This window comes from Capra hircus, chromosome 8, assembly GCF_001704415.2.
Source record: "Capra hircus breed San Clemente chromosome 8, ASM170441v1, whole genome shotgun sequence".
Lineage (NCBI taxonomy): Eukaryota > Metazoa > Chordata > Mammalia > Artiodactyla > Bovidae > Capra > Capra hircus.
The window spans coordinates 83,754,122-83,776,030 of NC_030815.1; the positions used below are offsets into that span (position 1 = coordinate 83,754,122).

The 21,909-nt window shown below is 38.9% G+C and overlaps 1 protein-coding gene across 1 annotated transcript in view; it reads left to right on the forward strand.

Annotated features, from left to right (window-relative positions):
• The window catches only part of CENPP (centromere protein P), a 235,608-nt gene that overhangs the window by 38,136 nt on the left and 175,563 nt on the right, over window positions 1-21,909 (forward strand). The window contains 1 exon segment of the mRNA XM_005684168.3: window positions 4,240-4,328. Coding sequence (XP_005684225.2) covers window positions 4,240-4,328 — 89 coding nt within the window.

The window sequence follows — 21,909 nt, forward strand, 5'->3', positions numbered from 1 at the left end:
GGATTTTTGCCATGAAAGGAATTAGAAAACAGAGTTAAAGTCTCTTGGAAAGAATGAATCCAGGAAATGCAAGAACATGCTATATTGTAACTGTTTATATTCTCAAAACATTCAAAGAAAACTGAATAAAAGGGAAAGGCAGCTGAGAGAAAGGAAGGAAGGAAGAATAAAATGATTATAGTGCTGAAAGCTAAATTAGGAGTAGCTAGGAGCAGAATATAGGAGAAGGCAATGGCAACCCACTCCAGTACTCTTGCCTGGCGAATCCCATGGACAGAGGAGCCTGTTGGGCTGCAGTCCATGGGGTCGCTAGGAGTTGGACACGACTGAGCAACTTCACTTTCACTTTTCACTTTCATGCATTGGAGAAGGAAATGGCAAACCACTCCAGTATTGTTGCCTGGAGGATCCCAGGGATGGGGGAGCCTGGTGGGCTACCATCTATGGGGTTGCACAGAGTCGGACACGACTGAAGCAATTTAGCAGCAGCAGGAATAGAATATGGAGGATAGGCTTGAGAAAAATCACAAGTACAACTGAAAAGAAGAAAAATCTGAAAGACAAAATGAAGATTTGTGTGACTTTCCCAAAAAACAACCAAAAAAATGAAACAGAAATGATAGGTAAATATATAGTATGAGAAAATTTACTAAAGAAGAAAACCTTGATTTTGCACATCAAAATATTTAACAGTTTATTTAACAATCCTTATTATTGTATATAATAGTGTTGTTTTAGATTTTTGTAGTAAGGAGCTGTTAGGCTTTGTCTTCATTTCATATTTCTTTAAAATACAAATCGGTGCAGATGGTAAAGAATCTGCCTGCAATGCAGGAGACCAGGGTTTGATTCCTGGGTTGAGACTATCCCCTGGAGGAGGAAATAGCAACCCACTTCGGTATTCTTGCCTGGAAAATCCCATGGACAGAGAAACCTGGTGGGCTACAGTCCATGGGGTTGCAAAGAGTCAGTGATATATTAGAATTCAAATTGCTGAGGCAGAGAGTATAAACTTTTTAAGTTATGCATTATCAAAATGATGTTATAGATTAACATGTCATCTCATTGTTTTATATTTATATTTATCCTGTCAGAGGGAACTTTTTTTTTCCATGTAACTTGTCATTTACCTCTAAGTTTTTAGTTCATGTTCTTTGCCTTTTTCTTTAAGTTTTCATATCTCCTTGTCATGTTTATAGAACAAATTTCCTTGTTTATTACTTTTCTTTTAGTTATATCATTTTATATCAGTAGTTTATATTTTTATGTAATCGTATTTGCTATTTTGTTGTTGTTATTGAAAGTTCTTTCTCACTCAGTAATCAGTTAAATGTCTATATTTCTTCCTAATATTTTATGGCTTCAGTGTTTACATTGAAGTAAGTAATTCACTCAGTGTTCATTTTCATTTTGTTTAGGTTTGGAGTGAGGATCTGAGGCATTCTTTTAAGAAATACCCAGATCTTCCCTAGTGGCTCAGTGGCAAAGAATCTGCCTGCTAATGCAGGGGACACAGTGTTGATCCCTGGCCTGGGAAGATCCCACATGCTGCGGGACAGCTAAGGTTTATACCACAACTACTGAGTCTGTGCTCTAGAGCTGGGGAGCCACAACTGCTGAGCCCATGTGCCACAATTACTATAGCATGAATGCTCTAGAGCCTGTGCTCTGTAGTGAGAGAAGCCAACTCAGTGAGAAACCCGTGCTCCCACTTACTGCAACTAGAGAGAAAGCCCATGCAGCAATGAAGACCCAGCACAGCCAAGTAACTAAATAAATAATATTAAAAAAAAAAGTAACCCTTCTGCACAGTAAAGAAAATCATAAACGAAAAGATAACCCACAAAATGGGAGAAGATATTTGCCAATGAAGCAACTGGCAAGGGATCACTCTCTGAAATAAACATACAGCTCATACAACTCAATACCAAACCATGGAACAACCCAATCAAGAAGTAGGCAGAAGATCTAAATAGACATTTCTCCAAAGAAGACTTAGAGATAGCAAGAGGCATATGAAAAGATGTTCAACATCACTAATTATTAGAAAAATACAAATAAAAACTACAGTGAGGTATCACCTCACTGATGATTCTGGTGATGGTCAGAATACCCATCACCAAAAAATCTACAAAAAACAAATGCTAGAGTGGGTAGAGAAAGGCAACCCTCTCACACTGTTGGTGGGAATGTAAATCAGTACAACTGTTATAGAGAATAGTATAGAGGTTCCTTAAAAGACTAAAAATAGAGCTGTCAATCCCATTCTTGGGAATAAATCTGAATAAAAACATGGTTTGAAAGGATTTTTTATTGTTCAGTCACTAAATTGTGTCCAACTCTTTGTTGTTTCACTCTTTCCACTTTTCCCCCATCTGTTTACCATGAAGTGAGAGGATGGAATGCCATGATCTTAGTTTTTTGCATGCTGGATTTTAAGCCAGCTTTTTCACTCTCCTTATTAACCCTTTGAGAAGGCAATGGCAACCCAATCAGTACTCTTGCCTGGAAAATCCTATGGGTGGAGGAGCCTGGTAGGCTGCAGTCCATGGGGTCGCTAAGAGTTAGACACGACTGAGCGACTTCACTTTCACTTTTCACTTTCCTGCATTGGAGAAGGAAATGGCAACCCACTCCAGTATTCTTGCCTGGAGAATCCCAGGGATGGGGGAGCCTGGTGGGCTGCTGTCTATGGGGTTGCACAGAGTTGGACACGACTAAAGCAACTTAGCAGCAGCAGCAGCAGCAGCATTAACCCTCAGCAAGAACCCTTTAGTTCCTCTTTGCTTTGTGCCATTAGAGTGGTATCCTTGAAAGGATAATGTACCCCAGTGTTCATTGCAGCACTGATTACAATAGCCAGGACATGGAAGCAACTTCAGTGTCCATCGACAGAAGAATGGATCAAGCAGATGCAGTACAGTGGAACATTACTCAGCCATAAAAAGGGGGAATAATGTCATTTGCAGTTACATAGATGGACCTAGAGTTTGTCATACTGAGTGAAATCAGATAGAGAAAGACAAATGTACATCACTTATATGTGGAATCTTAAAAAAAATGGTACAAATGAAATTATTTACAAAACATAAGTAGAGTCACAGATGTAAAAAACAAACATATGGTTAATAAGAGGAAGGGGGAAAGGGATAAATTAGAAGATTGGGATTGACATGTTGTTTAGTCACTAAGTTGTGTCCGACTCTTTGTAGGCCCATGGACTGCACACTAGGCTTCTCTGTCCTTCACTATCTCCCAAAGTTTGCTTAAACACATGTCCATTGAGTCAGTGATACCATCCAACCATCTCATTCTCTGTCGCCTTCTTCTGCCCTCAATCTTTCCCAGCATCAGGGTCTTTTCCAATGAGTCGGTTCTTTGCATCAGGTGGCCAAAGGATTGGAACTCCTACTTCAGCATCAATCCTTCCAAATAATATTCAGGATTGATTTCCTTAAAGATTGACTGGTTTATCTCCTTGTTGTCCAAGGGACTCTTAGTCTTCTCCAGCACAACCTTTTGAAAGCATCAGTTCTTCAGCACTCAGCCTCCTTTTTGGTCCAGCTCTCACATCCATACATGACTACTGAAAAAAACATAGCTTTGGCTATATGGACCTTTGTTAGCAAAGGATATCTCTGCTTTTTAATACACTGTTTATGCTGTCTAGATTTGTCATAAGTTTTCTTCCAAGAAAAAGTGTCCTTTAATTTCATGGCTGCAGTCACTGTCCACAGTGAGTTTGGAGCCCAAGAAAATAAAGTCTTTCACTATTTCCATTTTTCCCCTGTCTATTTGCCATGAAGTGATGGGATCAGATGCCATGGTCTTAGTTTTTTGAATGTTGAATTTTAAGCCAGCTTTTTGACATGTATAGACATTTTACATATAAAATAGATAACTAATAAGGACTGTAGCACAGGGAATTCTACTCAGTACTCAGTAATGATCTATATTGGGAAAGAATCTTAAAAAAAAAAATGTGGATGTCTGTGTATGCATAACTGATTCACTTTGCTGTGCATGTGAAATTAGCACAACATTATAAACGAACTGTACTCCAATAAAATTTTTTTTTTTAAGTAACCCATGTTTGCAGTACTTTTTATTGGTTACTTTTCCTATAACTTAGTGACATTTCATTTGGCGTATTTTGAAAGTAGTTTTTTCTCCTTATTTAAAAGTTGACTGTGCTTTGATACAAAAAAAAAAAGCTTTATTTTTTGGTTCTTATTTTAGGATAAGGAGAGTTTATCTTCTGTTATTACTGACCTCAGCATAATAATGGAGCCCACTGAATATTCAGAATTAAGTGAATTTGTGTCGAGGTAAGATACTTACTTCTTTTTATAAAGATATTTCTTTCAGCTTACAATTTTAAGTTTACCTGTTCTTTTTCTTGATAAGTAAATATCAAACTATCTCTAAAAGCATAACACCAGTTTTGGTCCTGATACGTAGGCACTGTGCTAAGGGGAGCATAACATCTGTGAGCAACTGACAGGAGGGCAGAGTGACTGGGGGAGTGCGGGATAAGATGCAGTTAGCAATGTATGTAAGGTCCACATTATGGATTTTGGAGCTTGACCATAGTCCTATGACAAATGTGAAGGTATGAAAAGATTTTAAACAGAGCCTGAGTGAGGCAAAATTTTGACATCTGGGAAAGGATTGTTCTTGATGTTGCAGGGAGATGGGATTTAAGGGGTGCAAAATTGGGTAAAGGAGGATCAGTGACTAGCCCATTAAAACAGTTCAGGGAAACAGAAATTTGTAGTTTGGACTAGACTAATGATGATTGGGATAGAGGACTGGGTAGATGGGGTATATTTAGGAAGCACCATTGAATAGGCATGATATTGGTTGAAAAAGAGGGGTCAGGAATCACTGACAAATGACAATTCCTTGATGATGGTGATTGCATTTGTTGAGATAGGAAAGGTTGCAAGAAGAGCATGTCAAGTGAGATTGTGGCTTCATTTTGGACATGGTGAACATAAGTGCCTTTGAAACACTAAAGTAAAAATAAGAAGTAGGCAGCTAAGAAGAGATGTAAGTAGTAGATATAAACACTGGGGTTTTCTACCAGTGGGTAAAGTTAAAACTTTGAGCAAGAATGAGATTGCCTGTGGAGAGAATATAGAAAATAGGGAAAGGGCTGAAACTGAACCTTGAAGAATTCTAAAATGTATGTTGAATAGATTTGAAGGATCCTGCAAAGGATTTAGAAAACTGAAGGATGGGAGGGCAAACCAGGTATTTATTGTTGACCTTTGACAATTGGATTGACGATTTTTCTTACACATCTTTAAGGAAATCCTTCCAGTGTCTACTGGAGTACATAGGTTGTGAAAAGAAGTCTGCTATATTGTTTTTGTGTATGCATGCATTTTTTGGGCTGCTTTCATATCTATTAATTTTTTTTTGACAGTTTGTGCTATTTCTAGGGAGTGTTTATGTGAACATTTCTAGCCATATCTTTTCAGGTACTTTTTCTGTCCTGTTCTCTTTCTTCTTCTCCAACTCTGATTACGTATATGTTAAAACATTTGATATGTTATCTTCAAGTTCTGAAGTCCAGTCTGCAATGAGCTCACTGAAGGGATTTGTCATCTCTAATGTTTTTTTTAATTTCTAGTGTTTTCATTTAATTCTTAATTTTTTCTCTCTGCTTAAATTCCCTATTTTTTCATGAATATTATCTAGCTTTCTTACTAGATGTTTTAATCTATTAATCATAGTTATTTTTTCTTTAATGTCTTATTATGGAAATTTTCAAATATAGGTTCCTACTGCTTTCCAAAAATAGAGCATTCCTATGAAACTTTTTGTAAGCCAAATAGTGTGTAAAGCAAAGAAGCTGTTACCTCTGGACAGTTTTTGCTAATAGATGTGCAGAGTAAATCAAGATATAGCACAGACAGTCACAGACACAGTTCAGAGTTTGATGCTGAGATGCTGAGTGTGATTTCTGGGGAAGGAGCTTGATGGTACCAGTCTCGCTGCTCAGGGTGCATGTTGGCTTGCTGCAAAACAAACCCTGAATGCTGTTTTCACTTTTCACTGTTTTTCGTAAAAGTGAAGATTCTTTTCAGATTTTTTTTGATTAGCAAGAAGAGGTAATAATGTAGGTCTTTGGTAGAAGTAAAGTGGTGTGAGTCTTCCTTGCTGGCTCAGTGGTAAAGAATCTGCCTACCAAAGCAGAGACATGGGTTCTGGTTTGGGAAAATCCCACATGCTGTATAGCAGCTAAGCTCGTGCACCACAACTATTGAGCATGTGCTCTGGGGCCCAGGAATCACACCTACTGAAACCCATGTGCCCTAGAGCCAGTACTCCACAAGAGAAGCCATTGCAATGAGAAGGCTACACTCTACAATGAAGAGTAGCCCTTGATCCCTGCAACTAGAGAAACGCCTTCAGAGCAAGGAAGACCCAGCACAGCCATAAATAAATGACAAGTGAAAGTGAAAGTCACTCTGTTGTGTCTGACTCTTTGCGACCACATGGGCTATATAGTCCATGGAATTCTCTAGGCCAGAGTACTGGAGTGGGTATCCATTCCCTTTTCCAGGGGATCTTCCTGACCCAGGAATTGAACCGGGGTCTCCTGCATTGCAGGCAGATTCTTTACCAGTTGAGCTACCAGGGAAGCCCCATAATTAAATAAATAATTTAAAAATAAAAAGTAAAGTGGATTGACTCAAACTTTTGAGACGTGGAGGGATACATGGATCCATAAAAATAATAACATAATTAACCTGCAGCTACATTACTTTGCCAACAAAGGTCCTTCTAGTCAAGGCTATGGTTTTTCCAGTGGTCATGTATGGATGTGAGAGTTGGACCGTGATGAAAGCTGAGTGCCGAAGAATTGATGCTTTTGAACTGTGGCGTTGGAGAAGATTCTTGAGAGTCCCTTGGACTGCAAGGAGATTCAACCAGTCCATCCTGAAGGAGATCAGTCCTGGGTGTTCATTGGAAAGACTGATGCTAAAGCTGAAACTCCAATACTTTGACCACCTCATGCGAAGAGTTGACTCATTGGAAAAGACTCTGATGCTGGGAGGGATTGGGGGCAGGAGGAAAAGGGGACGACAGAGGATGAGATGGCTGGATGGCATCACTGACTCGATGAACGTGAGTTTGAGTGAACTCCGGGAGATGGTGATGGACAGGGAGGCCTGGCGTGCTGCAATTCATGGGGTCGCAGAGTCGGACATGACTGAGCAACTGAACTGAACTGAACCCATTAGGCACTTTCAGCAATTATAAATATTTTGTGACTTATTTTCATCTTTCTTACATGTTTTAAACTTTGAATTTAGAAATAATTATAGACTCACAAGAAGTTGCAGTTAGAGTAAGGAGACTGAGAGTCATAGCATCTTATATAATTGTAGTATATTATCAAAACCAGAAAATTGATATTAGTAAAATTCAGAGCTTTCGCAGATTTAAATAAACAGTTCAGTGGTATTGAATACATTCATAATGTTATACAGTCATCATCACTATCCATCTCCATGACTCTTTTCATCTTGTTAAGTTGAAACTCCATACCCATTAAACATAGCTCCCCATTTCCTACTTTGCCCAACCCCTAGCAGCCACTGTTCTTATTCTTTCTCTGTGATTTTAAGTCATAGTTATTTCAAAGCCTATATCTGATATTATCAACATTTGAGTCATCTTTGAGTTCAATTCTGGTGACTACAGAACTATTACTATTAGTTACCATTAACTAACAATAATAATAATATTGCTATCACTATGTTACTATTGTTGCTATGAACTGTTGTCTACAGTAGTTCATCTTTTCTTGAATTTGTCTCATAATTGTTTTATTGACTGATGGACATTTCAGTAGAGACTGAGACAAATAGTATTTATGCCCAGAAATGGGCACATTTCACTTATCAGGCTGTTAGTATGGGGTTTAATTCAAGGTAGTCAGCAGTTGAGCTGGTTTGGGATTTTTATTTCTTTTATTAACTTTAGTCACTAAAGATTTCAAGTTCTTCCAACAGTGAATTCAAACTAAACTTCAAATTTAGTTCTTCCTTATGTTTGGAATAGAGTTTAGGGAGCTGAAAGGTTTTCATCAGTGTTTTAGCTTCACTCTCAACTTTTAGTAATTCCTATACATCTGTATCTCAGAGGGGAATGTTTCTCCCTGCACTTGACACTCTCCAGCAGTAGGTGTTGATGCTTGTTACCTGGTGCTAGGCTCATGGTGGAAACAAAGGGAGATCTATATTAAATGGTTCATCCTTAGTATTGGGCAGATCCTATGGACCTGCACCTTCAGTTCAGTTCAGTTCAGTTGCTCAGTCGTGTCCGACTCTTTGCGACCCCATGAATCACAGCACTCCAGGCCTCCCTGTCCATCACCAACTCCCAGAGTTCATTCAGACTCACGTCCATCGAGTCCATGAGATGCCATCCAGCCATCTCATCCTCGGTTGTCCCCTTCTCCTCCTGCCCCCAATCCCTCCCAGCATCAGAGTCTTTTCCAATGAGTCAACTCTTCGCATGAGGTGGCCAAAGTACTGGAGCTTCAGCTTTAGCATCATTCCTTCCAAAGAAATCCCGGGGCTGATCTCCTTCAGAATGAACTGGTTGGATCTCCTTGCAGTCCAAGGGACTCTCAAGAATCTTCTCCAACACCACAGTTCAAACACATCAATTCTTCAGCGCTCAGCCTTCTTCACAGCCCAACTCTCACATCCAAACATGACCACAGGAAAAACCATAGCCTTGACTAGACGGACCTTAGTCGGCAAAGTAATGTCTCTGCTTTTGAATATACTATCTAGGTTGGTGATAACTTCCCTTCCAAGGAGTAAGCGTCTTTTAATTTCATGGCTGCAGTCACCATCTGCAGTGATTTGATTGGGAAAACTGGTTTTCCTGCTCTTCCCAGTGCAGCCAAACTCAGCCTGAGTCTGGGGTTGGTCTTGGGTGGGAGAGAGTTCCTTGTCCTCCCCACCCCCACTCCTGTGGTGACAGGATTATGCTTGGTTTTAGTGTAGGATCCTGCACCCCAAAGGTTTTGTACCCCTCCCACGGAACAGAGGTATTTAATTTCTGTCCTTCTTTACAAAGCAATGGATCTTTCTCTATGTAACCTGAGTGTTTTCTGCCCTTCCCCCAGGGTCAAATGGGTTTGACTTTTATTCCTCCCTTGGAAAAATGGGATTTTTTTTTTTTTTGCATTGCTTTCCTGCTCTTTCTTTAGCAATTTAGAGTTTTGGCTTCCTACCAGAGAAAAGTTCTGGCTTCATTTTGAACCCCAGCAGCAGCTGATCACCTCTTTGTGCCTGTGCCTCTGAGGGCAGCTCTTGCTGGACTCCTGCCATGATCTTTCTGGTGGAGTCCTTTTGTGCCTGGGGTTCCCATCTGTTCCAAAATGACATCCACCCCACAATTGTCCTTTGAGAATTCACTGAAATTTTTGCTAATTTCTTGTTACCCACTTGTTTGGTGGCTCCTTCCCTCCCCTGTGTTTAACCAAGGGTGAGTAGTTTATGTGTCCTGCTTCTCCTTTGAGGAAGAAAAGTGTTAATTTATTTGGTTGCCTTGTGATTCAGATCTTTGATGGGCTCAAGAAAGATTATGATTTTATAGATTATTCAGATTTTCCATGATTATGGACCTCTCTGCAACTTTTTACGTTTTTTGTAGAAGTGGTTCAGTTTTAATTTTCTCTGATTCTCAATCTGGAATTTGGGATATACTATGTTTTTATCTTCTGTATCCATCTTACTCTATATTTTCTGTCCCTTCGTATCTTTCTGCTTATTTCTGATTGTTCCTCAGATATGTATTTTGGTGCAGTAATTATTTCTTCATTTTCTGACTAATCTTTTTTAAAAAACAATTATTGGAGTGTAGTTGATTTACAATACCAGGCTCTTCTGTCCATGGGAATCTCCAGGCAAGAATATTACAGTGGGTTACCATGCCCTCCTCCAGGGAATCTTCCTGACCCAAGGATCAAACCCACATCTCTTACGTTTTCTGCATTGGCACTAGTATCACCTGGGAAGCCCATTTTATATATGGTCGTGTGTATCTCCTGAGAAGGCGATGGCACCCTGCTCCAGTACTCTTGCCTGGAAAATCCCATGGATGGAGGAGCCTGGTAGGCTGCAGTCCATAGGGTCGTGAAGAGTCAGACACGACTGAGCAACTTCAGTTTCACTTTTCACTTTCATGCTTTAGAAAAGGAAATGGCAACCCACTCCAGTGTTCTTGCTTGGAGAATCCCAGGGATGGGGGAGCCTGATGGGCTGCCATCTATGGGGTCGCACAGAGTCGGACACGACTGAAGCGACTTAGCAGCAGCAGCAGCAGCAGCAGCAGCAGCAGTGTGTATGTCACTCTCAGTTTCCCATAATCTGCTCTTAAACCCCTGTCCATTGAGTCTTTTTTAAAAATTGAAATATAGTTGATTTACAGTGTTAAGCCAATCTCTGCGGTATAGCAAAGTGACACATTATATACATATATACTTTCTTTTTTTTATGTTCTTTTCCATTATGGTTTATCATGGGGTATTGAATATAGTTCTCTGTGCTATGCATTAGGACCTTGTTGTTTGCATCTACTAACCAACTCCTAGTCCATTCCTTTCTGCCAGGGCCCTGCCCCGGTTGGCTCCAGGGTATCCGAAGTGTGACGGCATTGGTGAATGAATGAGTGAATGAATGAGAGAGGAAAGAATAGAAGCTGATATTCCTTGGTTTACACAGAAAGCCAATAAAGTCCCAGACAAGGGACTTGCTCTGTTCACGCAGGCCGCAGGCGCCCTCCTGGTCTCCTGAGGGAGTGAAGACGCAGAGTGCCTTCCCGTTCAGATCTCAGAAGCCCAGGCAGGAAAATGAACGCAGAGAGCCTCTGTGCTCCAAGGGATCAGCCTGAAAAAGAGAGTAAGAGAGAGAAAAAAAGAAAGACACGGGGGAACCAGGCTTTCGTGGAAACTGGTCCTGGTCCGTCACTTTATTTTTCAGGGAAGCTTTTATACCTTGGCTTGTACATAGAGGGAAATGAAAGATGCAAAGTCATACAGAGTCAGCCCAAACATTACATCTGTTTTGTCTTTATCGAAACCAGGATTTTTTCTGCATACCTTTCCCATAAACAATGCTGTGTACATTATCTTCTGGCCTTGGAGGCCTGTGGACATTTTATAACCCTCTTTTGATAAAGGCTGCTCAACCAGAAAACTTATTTTCCCTTGAAATGTTTTTTCTTTATATTTCTAATCTATGTCAGCCTCAGAAAGTATTAAACAGAGTTACATTTCTCACGGAGCAAAGATGCAATGAGTTACAACAAAGAAAGAACCAATTATCTCAAAGGTCTGATGTGGTTAATTCCAAGGCTATTGCTTGTTTTTCTTAAATTCCAACTACATTAACTATTGCACTCCCAGGTGCACAGTGGATAAGAGATATGGGAACTTAGCAGCAAGCATTGGCTAAACAGTGAAATCCTACACCAGCACTACTCTAATAGCTTTTAACTCTTTGAGAGGCTCTATATTTTTAGAATGTTTTAGGCTTCCTGTGCCTCTCACAGTTGGGAGGCTGTGAATAATCACTTGTAGCTTTAAGAGTCTGGATAAACCTGCCAGGCAAGCTAGAATGCTAACAGGGGGGTTTGAATTGAAATACTCCTTTCATGCCCAAGAGACTTATTAGCTAGAGCCCTAAGTTGATTTTCTCCAGAGAAAGGTGGTCAGGGATAGCCCCCTGTAAATGTCAGAAGAGTTGGTGAAAGGCACAAAATAGTAAGACAGACAGATTCTGGTTTTGGGGTAGATGCTCAAGCAGGTCCAGGGGGTCCCTCGAGTCCTGATCGGCCTTGCTCGTCAGGTCTCTTCCACGTGACCTTGTCATGGGTGGGATCTCCTGTGCTGGCTGCTGGCACCTTTCCCTCCCGTCTCCCACTTGGCAACTGCAAGTCTGTTCTTTATGTTTGTGAGTCTGTTTCTGTTTTGTAGATAGGTCCACTTGTGCCATATTTTAGTTCCCACATATAAATGATATCGTGTGGTATTTGACTTTCTCATTCTGACTTACTACACTTAGTATTATGATAATCTCTAGTTGCATCCATATTGCTACAAATGGCATTATTTCATAATTTTTTTGTGGCTGAGTGAAGGAAATGGCAACCCACTCCAGTGTTCTTGCCTGGAGAATCTCAGTGACGGGGGAGCCTGGTGGGCTGCCATCTATGGGATCACACAGAGTCAGACACGACTGAAGCGACTTAGCAGCAGCAGCAGCAGCAGCAGCAGCAGCAGCAGTACTCCCTTGTATATATACATCGCATCTTTATTCATTCATCTGTTGATTGATATTTACATTGTTTCCATGTTTTGGCTATTGTGAGTAGTGCTGCTATGAACATAGTGGTGCCTGTATCTTTTTTTTTAGATGCATTCTCATTTATTTATTTTTGGCTCTGCTGTGTCCTCACTGCTGTGTGTGCTTTTCTAGTTCCGGCATGCCAGTCAACTCTCTAGTTGTGGTGTGTGGGCTTCTCATTATGGTGGCCTCTCTTGTTGTGGAGCACAGATTCTAGGGTGTGCCAACTTCGGCAGTTTTGGCTCTCCCATTCTAGTGCACAGGCTCAATAGTTGTGGCACACAGGCTTAGCTGCTCCACGGCATGTGGGATCTTCCCAGGTAAGGGATCAAACCCATGTCTCCTGCATTGGCAAGCAGATTCTTGACCACTGAGCCACCAGGGAAACCCCCATGTATCTTTTTTGATTATAGTTTTGTCCAGCTGTATGCCTAGGAATGGGATTGCTGGATCATATGGTAATTCTATTTTTTGTTTTCTGAGGAACCTCCATGCTGTTTTCCACAGTGGCTGTACCAACTTATATTGTCACCAACAGTGTAAGAAGGTTCCCTTTTCTCCACACCCTCTCTAATGTCTGTTATTTGTAGACTTTTTAATGATGGCCATTCTGTCTGTTGTGAGATGGTACCTCTTTTAATTTTGATTTGCATTTCTCTAATAATTAATGATGTTTGAGCATCCCTTCATATGTATTTATCCATGTTGTTGTTTAGTTACTAAGTCATATCTGACTCTTGCAGCTCTGTAGCTCACCAGGCTCCTCTGTCCATATTCTTGCTGGATTTCCCAGCAAGAATACTGGAGTGGGTTGCCATTCCATTTTCCAGGGGATCTTGCTGGACCCAGGGATTGAACCCACATCTCCTGCAGTGACAGACAGATTCTTTATCACTGAGCCACCAGGAAAGCTCTTTGCTTATTCATTGAGTCTATAATTTCATTGATAGTACTTGTCATTTGTAAAAGTTCTATGTGTCTGATTTTCAAATTTTCTTATCTTTTTTAAAAATAATCTTTTTTTAATTATTGCTTTTCCATGTAATTATTCTTGGTGATCTCCTCACCTGTATATTCCAGTAAAGGAGATAATTATTATTTCAAATTGTCTAATCAAGTATTAAAGCTGTGCACTCACTGATCTTTTAACCTCCCTGTCAGGACCAGTCATTCCTCAAAGTTCTCTGTGTGACTTCTTTCATAATTTTTCTCTTTTCTCTTCTTTTCTTATTTCCTTTTCTGTCTTTCCTTTCTTCCTTTCCTTTTTGCTTCCTTCTTTCTTCCTTCTCTCCCTCCCTCTCTCCTTCCTTCCCTCCTTTTTTGTCTTCTTTTGTAATTTTTTTAGTACATTTCAATTATCATGCAATAAAATTGACTTTCTGTCATAGAAGTCTTTTCAATTTAGCACAAATGTAAATTCATAAAACTGTCACTATAATCAGAATAAAGAACAATTCCATAATACTAAAACACTCCCATGCTGACCTTTTTAGATATGACCATTACTCCTCCTCCTAGGCATTGACTATCTTTGGTATGTTCTTCATCAGTAGAATTTAGCCTTTTCCAAGTGAAATCACATGGTATGTAAACTTTTGAGACTCGTTTATTTCACTAAAGCTAATTCCACTGAGATTAATTCATATTTTTGTGTGTATCAATAGCTTTTTCTTTTATTACTGAGTAGTATTGTATTACATGTATATTCCACAGTTTATCCATTTACTCACTGAAGGACATTTGGGTTGTTTCTAGATTTTGCTATTATGAATAGAGATGCTCTAAACGTTTGTGTGAAGGGTTTTGTGTGAGCGTAAGTTTTCATTCCTCTTAGGCAGAGATGGACAAACTTTGATTCACAGACCATTTGCTTATTCTTTTTTAATAGTCAGGTCAGTTTTATTTTATTTGGCTGTGCACCATGCAGCTTGCAGAATCTTAGTTCCACAGCGAGGGGTCAGACCTGTCCCCCCCTGCACGGGAAGTGTGGAATCTTAACCACTGGACCACCAGGGAAGTCCCCAGCTACCTATTTTTATAAGAGAAGTTTTATTGAAACTCAGCCATGTCCATATCTTAAGTATTGTCTGTAGTTGCTTTCATTGTAAAATATCAGAGTGAATTAATTTTACAGTGTTATAATACAGACCCCATTGTCTGCAAACTTGATGTATTTACTATCTGACGTTTTAAGGAAAGTTTACTGATTTCTGCTCTAGGATGAATACTTGAAAGTTGGACTGTTGGGTCACGTGATAAGCACGTTTTGTTTGTTCTAAGAAATTGTCAAGCCATTTTCCAGAGGCTTTTACCATTTTGCATTTCCACCAGCAATATTTGAGAGTTCCTAGTGCTGTGCATGGTCTCCAGGACTTCGTATGCATGTATTTTTTAATTTATCCATTCTAGTAGAAGTGTAGTAGAATCTCATTTTCCTGAACATTTTTTTTTCTTACATTGCTTCTTTAGGTTGTTTCTCACTATTGTTCTGAGAGTTCTTCATATTTTCTGCGTACCTGCATACAAGTCCTTTATCATATATGAAATTTCTAAACATTTCTCCCATATCCATAACTTGTCTTTCATTTTCTTAACAGGATCTTTCAAAGAGCACAATATTTTGGTTTCAAGATCACAATTTGCCTTTATTTATGTATTTTTTTCCTCATGTTTTGATATGATGTCAGAAAACTCTTTGCCTAACCTCAGGTCATGAAGGCTATCTTCAAAATCTTTAGAAATCTTTATATTTTTACCTTTTACATTTAAATCTTTGATTTATTTCCATTTAAGGTAATTGTTGATCTATTTGGATTGGGCTCTACCCAGCAGTTTTTGTTCTCTTTGTTTTTTTCTTGTATTTTTCCCTTCTGTATCTTTTCTGGATTCTTTGAATACTTTTTAAAATTCCACTTTAATCTGACTTTTTTCTATATCTCTTACATATTATAATAAGATATCTAAATGTGTATTATGTGTATAATATATATTATATATATATATAACTGGTTGATATAGGGATCACCATCTAGTTAGAATTAATATTTTACTATTTCAAATAGAAATTTTGTACTAAATAGGTCCCTTTACATGCCTATCTCTTCATATTATAGACATCATTTACTTCTACATACATTTTAACCCCATCAGATAATATAATTATTACTTTCTGGGTTTTAATATATTTTAGCAATCTGATATATCTAAGCAGATTTTTATGATTTAGGTTGTTTTTATTTATTTCTCATATTACCAGTTTCCCTCTAGCATCATTTCCTTTTGAGTAGGTTGAGTTGGATAAATTCTTTTCAGTTTCTAAGAATATCATTATTATACCTTCATTTATTAAAGATATTTGCACTAGATATTGAAATCTGAATTGACTTCCTTCTGGCCTCCATGGTTTCTGTTGAGAAATCTGTTTTAATCTTCGCTACTCTATGTGGCATGTGTCTATTTTCCTCTAACTGATTTATGAAGTTTTCTTTTTAATATTCAGTAGTTTGGTTATGATATATTTAAGTGTGGATTTCTTTGAGTTTATCCTCTCTGTGGTTTTTCTGAGCTTCTTGAATTTGTAAGTTTGTATCATTTTACCTAATTTGGCAAGTTTACAGCCATTATTTTTCCAAATATTTTTTTCAATCAATGTTTTTCTCCTTTTCTTCTGGGTCTCTGTCAACATGAATATAAAATCTTTTGGTGTTGTCCTACATGTCCCTGTGGCTCCATTAATTTTATTTAATTTTTTCCTTCTGTATTATTATGTTACATGGTTTCTGTGTACTCACTACAATCAGGATATTAAACACTTCTATTAATGCAAAAATTCCCTTATACTGTTAACCCATAGCAAAACTTGCTCTGATCTTCATTACTACAATTTTTCGTTTTATGAAATGTCAAATAAATGAAGTCATGTAACCTTTTGAGATCAGCTTCTTTCCTTAGCAATGCCTTTTAGATTCATCTCATTTTTCATTTCTGAGTAGTATTTTGTTGTATGGATGATATTTTATTTATACATTCATCTACTGGAGGGCATTAAGGTTATTTCCAGTTTTGATGATTATGAATAATACTGCTCAGTAGAGGTTTTTATGTGAATTTAAACTTTCTTTTTTCTAGAGTAAAAACCAAAAGTGAGGTGGGTGGGTCATATGATAAAAATATGTTTAAATTTCTAAGAAACTGCCAAATTGTTTACAAGAGTGACCATGCCAATTTGCATTCCCAACAGCAGTGAATGAGAGTAACTGATAGTATTTTAGTGAATTAGTTTCTGATAATCATTTGATTTTAGACCTAGTATTGGGCACCCAAGATGGACGGGTCATGATGGAGAGTTCTGACAAAACATGGCCCACTGGAGAAGGGAATGGCAAACCACTTCAGTATTTTTACCTTGAGAACCCCATGAAAAGTATGAAAAGGCAAAAAGATAGGACCCTGAAAGATGAACTCCCCAGGTCAGTAGGTGCCCAATATGCTACTGGAGATCAGTGGAGAAATAACTCCAGAAAGAATGAACAGACGGAGTCAAAGCAAAAACAAACCCAGCTGTGTGAATGTGACTGGTGATGGAAGTACAGTCCGATGCTGTAAAGAACAGTATTGCATAGGAACCTGGAATGTTAGGTCCATAAATCAAGGCAATATGGAAGTGGTCGAACAGGAGATAGCAAGAGCGAGCATCGACATTTTAGGAATCAGTGAACTAAAATGGACGGAAATGGGTGAATTTAATTCAGATGACCATTATATATACTGCTGTGGGCAGGAATCCCTTGGAAGAAATGGAGAAGCCATCATAGTCAACAAAAGAGTCTGAAATGCAGTACTTGGATGCAATCTCAAAAACGACAGAATGATCTCTGTCCGTTTCCAACGCAAACCATTCACTATCACAGTAATCCAAGTCTGTGCCCTGACCAGTAATGCTAAAAAAGCTGAAGCTGAACACTTCTATGAAGACCTGCAATGCATTCTAGAACTAACACCCCCAAAAGATGTCCTTTTCATTATAGAGGACTGGAATGCAAAAGTAGGAAGTCAAGAGATACCTGGAGTAACAAGCAAATTTGGCCTTGGAGTACAGAATGAAGCAGGGCAAAGGCCAACAGAGTTTTGCCAAGAGAACACACTGGTCATAGCAAACACCCTCTTCCAACAACACAAGAGAAGACTCTACGCATGAACATCACCAGATGGTCAGTGTTGAAATCAGATTGATTATATTCTTTGCAGCCAAAGATGCTCTATACAGTCAGCAGTAACAAGACATGGAGCTGACTGTGGCTCAGATCATGAACTCTTTACTGCCAAATTCAGACTTAAGTTGAAAAAACTAGAGAAAACCACTAGACCATTCAGTGATTTGACCTAAATCAAATCCCCTACGAGTATACAGTGGAAGTGACAAATAGATTCAAGGGATTAGATCTGATGGACTGAGTGCCTGAAAAACTATGGACAGAGTTTTGTGACATTGTACAGGAGGGAGTGATCAAGACCATCCCCAAGAAAAAGAAATGCAAAAAGGCAAAATGGTTGTCTGAGGAGGACTTACAAACAGCTATGAAAAGGAAAGATATAAGCATCTGAATGCAGAGTTCCAAAGAATAACAAGGGGAGATAAGAAAGCTTTCCTCAGCAATCAATGCAAAGAAATAGAGGAAGACAATAGAATGGGAAAGACTAGAGATCTCTCTAAGAAAAATAGAGATACCAAGGGAACACTTCATGCAAAGATGAGCACAATAAAGGACAGAAATGGTATGGACCTAACAGAAGCAGAAGATATTGATAAGAGGTGGCAAGAATACACAGGAAAACCATACAAAAAAGATCTTCATGACACAGATAACCACGATGGTGTGATCACTCACCTAGAGCCAGACATCCTAAAATGTGAAGTCAAGTGGGCCTTACGAAGCATCACTATGAACAAAGCTAGTGGAGGTGATGGAATTCCAGTTGAATTATTTCAAATCCTAAAAGATGATGCTGTGAAAGTGCCACACTCAGTATGCCTGCAAATTTTGAAAACTGAGCAGTGGCCACAGGACTGGAAAAGGTCAGTTTTCATTCCAATCCCAAAGAAAGGCAATGCCAAAGAATGTTCAAACTACCACACAATTGCAGTCATCTCACACATTAGCAAAGTAATGCTCAAAATTCTCCAAGCCAGACTTCAACAATACGGGAACCATGAACTTCCAGATGTTCAAGCTGGATTTGGAAAAGGCAGAGAAACCAGAAATCAAATTGCCAACATCCATTGGATCATCGAAAAAGCAAGGGAGTTCCAGAAAAACATCTACTTCTGCTTTATTGACTTGCCAAAGCCTTTGACTGTGTGGATCACAACAAACTGTGAAAAATTCTGAAAGAGATGGGAATACCAGACCACCTTACCTGCCTCCTGAGAAATCTGGATGTGGGTCAAGAAGCTACAGTTAGAACTGGCCATGGAACAATAGACTGATTCCTAATAGGAAAGGAAGTACATCAAGCCTGTATATTGTCACCCTGCTTATTTAACTTATATGCAGAGTACATCATGAGAAATGCTGGACTGGATGAAGCACAAGCTGAAATCAAGATTGCCAAGAGAAATATCAATAACCTCAGATATGCAGATGACACCACCCTTATGGCAGAAAGCAAAGAAGAACTAAAGAGCCTCTTGATGAAAATGAAAGAAGAGAGTGGAAAAGTTGGCTTAAAACTCAACATTCAGAAAACTAAGATCATGGCATCTGGTCCCATTACTTCAGGTCAAATAGTGGGGATCAGTGGAAACAGTGACAGACTTTATTTTTTGGGCTCCAAAATCACTGCAGATGGTGACTGCAGCCATGAAATTAAAAGATGCTTGCTCCTTGGAAGATAAGTTATGACCAACCTAGACAGCTTATTAAAAAGCAGAGACATTACTTTGCCAACAAAGGTCCCTGTAGTCAAAGCTGTGTTTTTTTCCAGTAGTCCTGTATGGATGTCAGAGTTAGACTAGAAAGAAAGCTGAGCACCAAAGAATTGATGCTTTTGAACTGTGGTGTTGGAAAAGACTTCTTGAGAGTCCCTTGGACAGCAAGGAGATCCATCCAGCCCATCCTAAAGGAAATCGGTCCTAAATATTCATTGGAAGGAATGATGCTGAAACTGAAACTCCAGTACTTTGGCTAGCTGTTGTGACAAACTGACTCATTTGAAAAGACCCTGATGCTGGAAAAGATTGAAGGCGAGAGGAGAAGGGTATGACAGAGGATGAGATGATTGGATGGCATCACTGACTCAATGCACGTGAGTTTGAGTAAGCTCCAGGAGTTGGTGATGGACAGGGAGGCCTGGTGTGCTGCAGTTCATGGGGTCACAAAGGGTCTGGCATGACTGAGTGACTAGCTGATTTTTTTTAAGTTTAAAATTTTTATTCCAAATTTTTCTTTGTGCTTACTTTATCCTTGCTTGAGAAAGACACATTTGGAGTTACTTTACTTTTTTGACTATTGCAGTTGCAATTGAAATGCACCACTGCCAACATTTAGTGAAGGAAGTTCATAACATCTGTTTCACATTTAGTGAAGTTTTAACTGTGCTTGGGAAAAATAGATAAAACGCAATAATTCCTACAGCTATAAGAGCCAAAACATGCATGCTCTGTTTCTCTCTCTCTCTCCCACACACACACACACTTTCTAAAATAGTATACTATGGATATGTAAAATGGGAGTGAGGGAATTGTGACTTAATCCACTTTAAATACAGTTCTTTTAAAAAGTTATGTAACAAAACTGTCTTTTTCTTTTTCTCTCTTTCTCCAAGTATCGTGTGTGTGTGTGTTTAAACTTTAGGCATTGTAGTTTCTATTTTTTATTTCTTGGCTCGCTGCAGCATCACATGATTGAGTGCATATTTTTTTGCTCCCTTGCTTGATGAAGATCAAAATGTCTTACCAGTTTGGCCTTGTAAGCTCTCATTAAATAACTACTGCTTTTTATAGGTTTCCCTTGATGGTTCAATGGTAAAGAATCCGCCTGCCAATGCAGGAGATTCAAGAGACTCAAGTTTAATCCCTGGGTCAGGACGATCCCCTGGAGAAGGCAATGGCAACCCATTCCAGTATTCTTGCCTGGAAATTCCCATGGAGAGAGGAGCCTGACGGACTTCAGTCCATGGGGTCGCGAAAGAGTCAGACATGACTCTGTGACTGAACAACAACAAGCGCTGTTTATAAGCCTTTGTTCTTTGGAGAGTAATTTCATCTCTCAGACATTAGAAGAGTATTAATAATATTATTATTTTTATTGTCTGTCTGATATATTTTAACTACATAAGGTAACTTTTAACAGTCTACTTAGATTTAATACTTCACCACTACAGGTACTGTCTGGAAATACTTATAGCCATATAGATCTCTTTCTCTCTCTTCATGTTATAGATTTTATATGAATTACATTCATATGTATGCACTGAAAACCCCATCAGACAACGTTATAGTTTTTTACTTTTCAACCATGATTATGACTTAAGGAACTAAAAAGTGGTAGATTGTTATATTTAACCAGGTTTTTACCATTTCTGTTGTTCTCTTAGGTATTTTGGTGTGCAACCTACGAATAGAGGTGTTCTCTTCTGTACTCATAGTGCAGTGATTGACTCTATAAATTGACGTTTTTAAAAGTAATTTATGTTTTTTTGTATTTATTTATTTGGCTGCGTTGAGTCTTAGTTGTGGCACACAGGATCTTTGTTTCTTCACGTGGGATCTTCCGTTGCAGCGCACAGACTCTCTAGTTGTGGCGTGCAGACTCAGTAGTTGCAGTGCAGGAGTATCAGAGTGTCTGCGGGGTTGGTTGCTCCATGGCATGTGGAATCTTAATTTCCCAACCAGCGATCGAACCCACATCCTCTGTATTGCAAGGTGAATTCTTAACCACTGGACCACCAGGGAAGTCCTCATAAACTGACATTGATATAATACTTTTATCTATTTTGCCATCCATATTTCAGTTTGGTTAGTTGATCTAATAATGTCCTCTCTTGTGTTTTCTTTTCCTCTGCAGTACATGATCTAGTCTAGGGTCAGATATTCCACTTAGTTGTCATGTCTTATAGATTTATCGTCAGCCAAACTGTTACTCGATTCTCCGCTATATCATCACTGCTTTTTTTTAACCTCACAACTAATAGGCAGTCTATGGGGAGACACTTTATGACCATGCAGATGCTACTCTTCATTAAAATTTCTGCCTATATTTAGCTCCACCTGGTGATTCTTACCTGATCTGCTCTTTACTATGATTACAAACTGATGATTTTTCAACTCCAGCACTTCACTTTACATTTCTCAATAGACATTAGACCTTGCTTAAGAAATAAATCTCCCTTCACTCTGTGTATGTGTACATATGTGTACATATCTATTTATTATAGATATTTTATCACTCTTCTTATTTTTTTAAAGATGTATAATTCCTTACTCCTATATTTTTGAACACTTCCTTACATTTTGGCATAAAAAGACTTT